The 9,409-nt window shown below is 46.2% G+C and overlaps 1 protein-coding gene across 1 annotated transcript in view; it reads right to left on the bottom strand.

Annotated features, from left to right (window-relative positions):
- The window catches only part of GDF11 (growth differentiation factor 11), a 10,192-nt gene extending 7,211 nt beyond the window's left edge, over positions 1 to 2,981 (bottom strand). The window contains exons 1-2 of the mRNA XM_007955161.2: positions 2,969 to 2,981; positions 2,638 to 2,716 (exon numbers count right to left, since the gene is read on the bottom strand). Of these exons, the coding sequence (XP_007953352.1) occupies positions 2,638 to 2,716; positions 2,969 to 2,981 (92 nt within the window). The remainder of the gene's footprint in view (positions 1 to 2,637; positions 2,717 to 2,968) is intronic.
- Positions 2,982 to 9,409: the final 6,428 nt, after the last annotated feature.

Below are 9,409 nucleotides of genomic sequence, written 5' to 3'. Positions count from 1 at the left end.
CGAAAAGGGCGATAGAGAGGGAAAGTCAGAGTCAGGGATACCAACGAGAGACAGTGAGATCAAGGAGAGAAGAGACAGATCCAGAGAGACAGAGGGCAACAGGGAGACAGGGAGAGACAAAGAAGGAAAAGATTATCAGAAGGGGAAGACACAGAGAGGGGTTTAGCTAGAGAGACAGAAGCCTGTGGGGACGCACGGGCAAAGTTAGAATGAGAGCCAGAGACAAAGATAGAAGAGAGAAACCAGAGAGAGGAAAGAGAAGGAGCTGTAGCTAGATGGGAGAGATACAGAGGTCTAGCAAGCCAGAACACAAGAGATTGGGGGGTGCACAGAGATGGGAACAGGGGCTGAGGAACTGGTGGGACAAAGGCCAAAGCCCTGCAAGGAGAAGGAGAAAGCAAGAAGGGGAGGAGGAGGTTGCAGCTAGAAAGGCAGAGGCTGGGAGATACCAAAGGATCCCCTGAGAAGGCAGACTGGAGGATCCCAGAGGATCCTGGGAAGTCAGAGAAGGGGAGAGAGAGACTCCTGTGGGAAGGAGAGATAGCAAAAACAAGAGTCAGCTTTGGTGGGAGTGCAGAGAGCCAAAGGGGAAGGAGATGGAGCGCAAGAGGCTAAAGGAGACCCAGGTCCTGGAGGCTGTCCACAGAAGTGGTTAAAAGTAGCCATGGAAGGGAGCAGTAGGCTGGACTCATGAGAGGGATCAAGAAGAGAGAGATAGAAGGGTTGGACTTGAGGGTTAAGGACAGACAGTAAGAGGGGAAGGATTCAGGAACAGTCTGCGAAGATGGGGAGATGATGAGAAGGACTAAGGGAAGAAGGGTTAGACTCAACTGGTAAGAGTATGAGTTTGAAACTGGGTCCTGAAAGCACTAAGGGAATCAGCAGGCTGAAAAAGTCATGGGCTGCTGGGAAAAGTGAAGGAAGCCGCTATGTATGGAGAAGAATCCGGGCCTTTGAATTCCTAGTGTACTTTTTTATTTGCAGAGTCTTAGAAGTCTGGGAAGGGGCTTGGCCTAGAGTTGTAGCAGTGAAGATGGGATAAGAAGTCTATCCTCAAATACCTGACCTGGAGGCCATTAGTTGTAAGGGGAGAAGCCCAGTTGTGGGACCAGCCCTGGTCTTCAGGCGCTACCCTGGGCACAGTCAGAGGCCAGAGTGGAAGGATGCCGAGGTGCTAGGATGTCACTAAGGTGCTTAACATTTCCTGGTTCTGAATACCTCTTCCCAGACTTCAGTTTCTCCAGGCTTATTTCTTGACACCAAAACCTTGGAGGTCAATAGCAAATATCCACTAGATTGAAAATGCTTGCGTGGATCAGATCTTGCTCATCTTTGTGTGTTGCCTAATGTTGCTTGGCACACACCATATTTTTTGACTGAATGAAGGGGATCTGAGGAAATACAGGTGTTTCTTCCATTCTTGGGCTTCTCAGGCAGGAAAAGAACTAGAGTCCTCTCTGAAATCAGAGCCCACTAGAGTGTCTTACATTTGGCTGCTAACCAGAAGGTCAGCGGTTCAAACCCACCAAGATGAGGCTATTTACTTCTGTAAAGATTTACATACTTTTTTTTTTTAATTAAAAAAAAAAAAGAAGAAGAATGTCTTAGGAGTCCTTGGATAGTGCTGATGGTTAACAAGCTTGCCTGCCAACAGAGAGGCTGGAAGCTTGAGTCTACCTACAGGCATTCAGAAGAAAAAGCCTGGAGATCTACTTCTGAAAAACCTGCCATTGAAAACGTTTAGAAGCACCCAGTTCTACTATGACACACATGGGGTCACCATACGTTGGCATCGACTTGACAGCAACTGGTTATTGTGCTAAAGTGTCTTCAAGATGACATGATAGAGCACTAGGAATAAGGGCAGGTAGGACTGAGGAGCTTGAGGGAAGAAATTAGGGGTCAAGGTGTGAGATTGGGAGCTCTGGTGGCATAGTGCTTAAGGTATTTGACTGCTAACCAGAAGGCTGGTGGTTCAAACCCACCAGCCCCTCCTCGGAAGGAAGATTGGGCGATCTACTTCCATAGTGATACCGCCTCAGAAACCCAAGGAGGGGTCGGTCGCTGTGTATTGAATTGACTCCACAGCAGTGAGTTTGGAGGTCTGAGGTTGGTGAGAGGTGTGAGGGAAGATGATTGGATAAATGGTAGGAGGACTAGACTGGGGAGCACTAGAGAGACAGTCCATTTCCATGAAGAACAGAAACGGAGACTCCAGCATAATGGGGAAAACTTTTTTGTTAAATAAAGACATGGGCATCTCAGCATTTCAAGTTTCTTCATCTGTAAAATGAGGTTCCCAATGCTGGTTGTGAGGATTACACAGTATTCAGTCAATGGTAGCCTTCATGGGCTCCTTCTTCAGGACTCTTTTTCTTTCCATTTTGACCTCCAAGAGCAGGTCATAGTCTGGCATATCCTGTTCTCTACAATGTCTCTCCAATGCAAACTGTTTGAGGGCTCTGAGAGTTTAGCCCAACCTTCACGTCCTCACCAAACATATGTTGTTCTTATGTTGTTAGGTGCCACTGAGTTGGCTCCAACTCATAGCAACCCCATAGACAACAGAACAAAACACTGCCTGCTCCTTCACCATCCCCACAATCCTGCCATGTTTGAGCCCATCATTGAAGCCACTGCATCAGTCCATCTCGTTGAGAGTCTTCCTCTTTTTCACTGACTTTACCAACCACAATATGCTTCTCCAGGGACTGGCCTCTTCTAATAACATGACCAATGTAGGTGAGACGGAGTCTGGCCATTCTTACTTCCAAAGAACATTTGGGGCACACTCCTTCCAGGACAGATTTGTTTGTTCTTCTGGCAGTTCATGATACTTTCAGTATTCTTTGCCAACACCACAATTCAAAGGTATCAACTCTTCTTCAATGTGGTCTTCCTTATTCATTTTCCAGTTTTCACGTGCATATGAGGCTATTGAAAATACCACGGCTTGGGGCAGGCGCACCTTGAAGTGACATGTTCACTCTTTAACACTTTATTTTTTAAAATTGTTATTTTATTTTTTCCATTAATACTTTAAAGAGATCTTTTGCAGCAGATGTGCCCAGTGCACTACAACATCTGCTTTCTTGAGTGCTGCTTCCATGTGTGTTGATTGTGTGTCAAGTAAAATGAGATCCCTGACAACATCAATCTTTTCTCCATTTATTGTGATGTTGCTTATTGGTCCAGTTGTGAGAATTTTTGTTTTCTTTATGTTGAGGTGTAACCCATACTGAAGACTCTAGTCTTTGATCTTCATCAGTAAGTGCTTCATATCCTTTTCACTTTCAGCAAGCAAGGTTGTGTCGTTTGCATATTGCAGGTTGTTAGTGAGTCTTCCTCCAATCCTGATGCTCCGTTCTTCTTCATATAGTCCAGCTTTCCAGGTTATTTGTTCAGCCTACAGATTGAATAAGTATGGTGAAAGGATACAACCCTGACACACACCTTTACTGATTTTAAACCATGCACCATTTTAAACCTTGTTCTGTTTGAATGACAGCCTCCTGGTCCATGTACAGATTCCTCATGAGCACAATTAAGTGTTCTGGAATACCCATTCTTCACAATGTTATCCATAATTTGTTATGATGAGCACAGTCGAATGCCTTGGTGTAGTCAATAAAACACAGGTAATCATCTCTCTGATATTCCTTGCTTTCAGCTAAGATCCATCTGACATCAGCTCTGATCTCCCTAGTTCCATATCCTCTTCTGAATCCAGCATGAATTTCTGGAAGTTCCCTGCCAGTATACTGCTGCAGCCATTTTTGAATTTTCTTCAGCAAAATTTTACTTGCATGTGATGCTAATGATATTGTTTGACAATTTCCACCACTATCAGTTTGTCCTACTGTGGTGACTTGTGTGTTGCATAAGGCTGGAGGCTATGCCACCAGTATTTTAAATACCAGTAGGGTCACCCATGGGGGACAGGTTTCAATGGAGCTTCCAGGCTAAGACAGACTGGGAAGAAAGACAGAGTTATTCATTTCTGAAAAAATTGGCTACTCAGGACAAGAACAGCTATATGCACACCCATGTTCATTGCAACACTATTTACAATAGCAAAAAGATGGAAAAAAACCTACACACAATGGAATACTATGCAACACTAAAGAATAATGTAGAATCTACAAAACACCATACAACATGGTTGAACTTGGAAGACATTATACTGAATAAAATAAGTTAATCACAGAAGGACAAATATTGTGTTAGTTCATTATTGTAAAAAAAAACAAAAAAAAAAAAACAAGGATTATGTATGGAATGAAACTTTCTTTGCTGGTTACCAGATGTGGAAGGGGAGGGGAGGGGACACTGCAAAATAGGTAGAGACAAGTACTGATTTGGATGAAGGGAAGGACAATGTACCAAATGTGAGTGATCAACATGGTGGCAGTGGGGAAAATGAAGACATAGAGAGGTACATTTGAGGTACAGACAATAAAGATGAACGCTTTTGCACATACAGTACTGCATTGTCATTGATGGCAAATATTGATCTACCAGTGAATAGATGGGTGGACAGGCTGAAGGATCAGGCATGTCTAGGCAGGGGGTAGTATGCCTATGACCTTGTACAGGGATGGCAGATGATGTTTCTATAAGCGTATTTGTCTGTCCTCTAAAAATGTCCAGTTATATAGTGGAGTTGTCAAGGAACAAGGTTGTGGTGATGTCTTGGCCAGCTATCCAGAGGGAGTGAGTAGTTGGACCTGTGGACTCAGGACTATGGTCACAGGGGACATCCAGTTCAATGACATAACATAACACACAAAAACATTGTTCCACATCCTACTTTGGTGAGTAGCAACTGGGGTTTTAAAAGCTTGTTGTTGTTGTGTGCCGTTGAGTAGGCCTTGACTCATTCATAGTGACCCCTCCTTGGGTTTCTGAGGCAGTATCTCTACGGAAGTAGACTGCCCAACCTTCCTTCCGAGGAGTGGCTGGTGGGTTTGAACTACCATCCTTCTGGTTAGCAGTCAAGTGCCTTAGGCACTATGCTACCAAAGCTCCCTTTAAAAGCTTACAAGCGGCCATTTAGGTATAACAATGGGTCTCTCTTCATTCAGAGCAAAGAAGAATGAAAAAAAACAAAGATGCATGGAAACAAGTAATCCAAGGGACTAGTAGACCATGTGATCCTCAGCCTATATGACCATGAGACCAAAAGAACTAGATGGTGCCCAGCTACCACTGTCAACCACTTGGAGGGGGATCTGTGTAGGAGATCCTGGATAGAATGGGAGAACAATGTGGAACAAAACTCAAAATCATTAAAAAAAAATAGGGCCAGTTTTGCTGGTCTGACAGAGCCTGGTAAGACCCCTGACACTATGGCTCCTAGCTACCCTTCAGGTCTGGAATTGAACTCATCCCTGTGGCTTCCAGCCAAATAGTAGATAAGCATATGGGCTGAATATTTACATCAGGTAGATACACTCCTTGGCAAAATCAATCATGGGAGAACAGAAGGGCTGTGTATGCACAGGGAGACAGCTCAGTGGGCAGGAGTGCATGGGAAGGAAGGACACAGTGAAGAGGTAACTATGGAGAGGAAGTGGGAAGAGAGCTGATGCATTGTGGGAAATTGCAGTCAATGTCATGAGACAAAATGTGTATGCACTGCTGTATGAAAAATGATTTTGCTCTGTAAACTTTCACCCAAATCACAATAAAAAATTAAAGAAAAAAAATTTTCCACTGAAAATTAATATTCACAATAGTGGATAAACTCTCAAACTCACTGCCATTGAGTCGAATCTGACTCATAGTGACCCCTCCTTGAGTTTCCAAGGCAGTATCACTACCAATCTTCCTTCTGAGGAGTGGCCGGTGGGTTTGAACTGCCAGCCTTCTGGTTAGCAGTCATATGCCTTAGGCACTACGCTACGCTACCAGAGCTCCAAATATATATCTAGTGGTAAATCTATAAGAACTGCAAGGATAAATAAGACACAGCCCCTTCCTTTAGGGAGCATATAATCTAGACAAGACAGGAGGTAAATACTATCTGCCCAAATTCCCTGCCTCCTGGATGTCTTGGTCTGGATGTCCCTGAGCACCTCAAACTTCTTCCGTGCCCCTGAAATGTACCCCATCGTATGTTTTTTGATTTAAGTGAATGGCACTCAATTACCCAGACTACTCAAGTATCCACAGCCGGGATGTGGCAGTCTGCTCTTTTTCCCTTGATCATCTCTTAACCTTTGCATAGGTTGTTTCATCTTTCCAGAACAACTCCCCCTTCTTTCTCCACCTCCCCCTGCCAAATCTCTTGGCCAAATTTACTTTCTTTAGGTCTCGATACAGATAAAATTCGAACATGTCTTCTAGGAATCCTTGGAAAGAAGGTTGGGCAATCTGCCTCCTTGTCAATACTGCCTCGGAAACCCAAGGAGGGTCACTGTGAGTCAGGTCCAACTCCATGGCACATAACAACAACAACAGGAATCCTTTTCTGACTTTCTATAGTAGATGCCCCTCCTACCCATATCTGCACCATTCCATGGAGTGTGGATGTTAGTCATATAGCTTCTAGACTAGATCTACGTTTCCTGGGTTCAAGTCCTAGCTCTGCCCCTTTTCTGGCTGTGTGAAATTGGACAAGTTATTTAACCTCTTCTTGCCTTAGTTTCCTTATCTGTAAGATGGGGATAACAAAATTGTATATATTTTTATAAAATTTTGAGGATGAAATGCCTGACAAACAGTTCTAAATGAGTTGGTTATTATTACTGCAAGTGATCACCTTACTACATTGTGAGATCCAAAACAACAGAACTTTTTTCCGCAAGTATTCCTCAACACACAGTATATAGCGACGTCCAGTAAATAATGTATGTTGTTGTTGTTATGTGCCGTCGAGTCGGCCCCGACTCACAGCGACCCCTCCTTGGCTTTCCGAGGCAGTATCACTATGGAAGTAGGATTGCCCAACCTGCCTTCCGAGGAGTGGCTGGTGTGTTTGAACCGCCAGCCTTCTAGTTAGCAGTCAAGTGCTTTAGTCACTATGCTACCAGAGCTCCTAATAATGTATAAACCCTGCTAAATCAACTTCGTCAGAGTTGCCATTCCTGTGAAGCTGAGTTGGGGAGAGGACACTGTATTCTTGTGGCCACGAAGGATGACGGGTGTCTGCCAAGTATCAGGGAGCAAGAACCAGGAACAACTTGGGACGCAGAAAAGGTTCCCAACTTAATCCCCACTGGTTCTTGGACTGCACTTCACCCAATAAATGGGAAAAACTGCCATCTTGTGGTGGAATCTGGAATTTCAGCTCTTTGGAGGTGGGAATAAAACCAGTTGTTTTTTCTTTCTTTCTTTCTTTCTTTCTTTTATGGTATGTTTTGCGTGTTTTCACTTTACGTTTCTAGTTTGAAAAGTTTCATATTATAATGAATTAAGCTTTGCATTAAGCTTTCCCCAATCCCTCCTAGATCTCGCTTGTTTCATTATTTCTTCAGACCTGGAACTGTTGCGTTCCCCTGAGTTGCAGGAACTATTTCTAGGAGGTTTCTTTTAGGGGTTTCAGGCCTCAAGCTGTCCGAGAACCAGCCCTGAGGAGAGAGCTCCACTGGCTTTAAGGAAAAAGTTAGTAGATATCCGGACACTTAGTTTCAGCCCTCTAATCATCCCAATGTTTGCTAAGACTTCGAGCCCGGCCCCCTGTCCTGGTCTCCTAGGCAACTGTCCTTCTGCCAGGGGCGCCCTTCAAGAGGTCTGGGCGTTACCCAGGCAACCTTCAGGCCCGCCTTCTTCAAGGTCCTGACTGGTTCAAAGCAAATGTGAGTTGGCGTCTGAGGTAGGCGTTTAGGTTTGAGGGTGTGAGCTACCAGGAGCGGAGGAGGTTTCCTGGATAGACGATGAAGTTACGGAACAGAGAGGAGGGAGAGATGTGCTTGTGGAGTTTGATAGAGGAACCGTTACAACCCCAGAAAGAGAAGCTGGAGCTCCTGAGGGCCTGTCGCCAGGGTTTTAGGCCAGAGACTCCCGGGCCACTTTCAGAGCTGCCAGACTGGGATCTTCTGTAGGGAGGAGGGAACAGTCCTTCTATCCTGCGTCGCCACCAGGCAGGCCGTCTCTCCCCTCCGACACCCTACCTGCCCTGCCCAGCAGCTGCAGAACTGGACGCAGTGGGGAATGGCTCTCTTTCTGCTTTCTCAGGGAGGATTCCTAATCCCCCCCCCCTTTTTTTTTCCCTAAAGGCCCTGTTTCTAGGGTCAGTGGACCCATTCCCTGGCACCGCAGGCCTTTCCAAGGAGGGGAGGGGGGAGGAGGGGCTTCCCTGGCGAGTTTGTTTCCCTCTTCCCGGGTCTCCCAGCATGCGCCTGTAGGGATGTGGTGTGGGAAGCTATTCTGAGCTAAGGGTAGCATGTTGGTGGAATAGACCCCTCCCAGGCCTCTGGCCACAAACCCCTCCTGCAGCTCCCAGAGAGGACCTCACTGTAATTACTGTCCTCTCTACACCACTTTCTAAACCTTATAATTTTACTGCTTGGGTAGCTTAGCAGTCATGTTAACCTCTTTATCTCCAAGGCCCACTAAGAGAAGTTGGGGATTGGGAAGAGGGAGCCAGATTTTGTGTTTGGGGAGTAGAGGTGAGGAATGACAAGGGAGGGGGGACCCCTAAGAGTCCTTAAGGGTCTCATCTTCCTTTGCCTCTGGCCTCCCAGAACACCCCTATCTCATTAGCTTCCCCTCACACTCATAGGCAGGTACAGCCCTTCAATTCCTCTGAGGGCATATGCTTTCCCATCTTCACTCTTGGTCTGCCCAAGCATTGTGGGCCTCCCCATCTTTTCTTTATTTCTCACCTACCACTCCCTCTCCAAGCTCACGGTGAGGTCTTTACAGCAGGCCTCCCTGGGCACATGCCCAAAGCCGGTCCATTGCCCTGTTACGCTGGCAGGAGGTGCCACTACTCCAGCTGCTGGTCAATGAAAAGCAGGGGTCTGAGCATAATCATCTTCTTCTCCAAGGACTTCACAAGGTGGGCAGATGTGCTGATCCAGGAGGTGACGAGGCATGACCTGGGCTTGCAGGTGAGAGGAGCTGGCAGGAGGCAGGGAGGAGCTGGGAGTACAAATGTTCACAGGGAATCCAGTCCCCAGAGGGCAGGAGGAGAGAGGCCAGGACCCCAGAGGTCAGGGTTGTTGCCAGTTGAGGGGTAATGTGTGGGTGTTGAAATGCGGAAGATGTAAGGATGCCCAGAGGGTTCTGCAGATGCCTATTCCAACCATGCCTCTTCTCTTCACCCCAGTTCCTGAGCTGCAAGACCACATCGTGGGGAAGAGTCCAACCAGTTTGAGGTGAGTGCATTCCCCACCCCCAAGGCCCACTCTCCTTGGCAGGCATCTCATTCCCTTCATTGTATCCCCCAGTCTGTGGGATCCCT

Source organism: Orycteropus afer, unplaced genomic scaffold (assembly GCF_000298275.1).
Source record: "Orycteropus afer afer isolate SDZICR_OR568_19922 unplaced genomic scaffold, OryAfe1.0 scaffold00490, whole genome shotgun sequence".
NCBI classification, from domain to species: Eukaryota; Metazoa; Chordata; class Mammalia; order Tubulidentata; family Orycteropodidae; genus Orycteropus; species Orycteropus afer.
The sequence above is the reverse complement of the archived record's forward strand: the minus strand, read 5'-3'. Positions and strand labels throughout refer to the sequence as shown.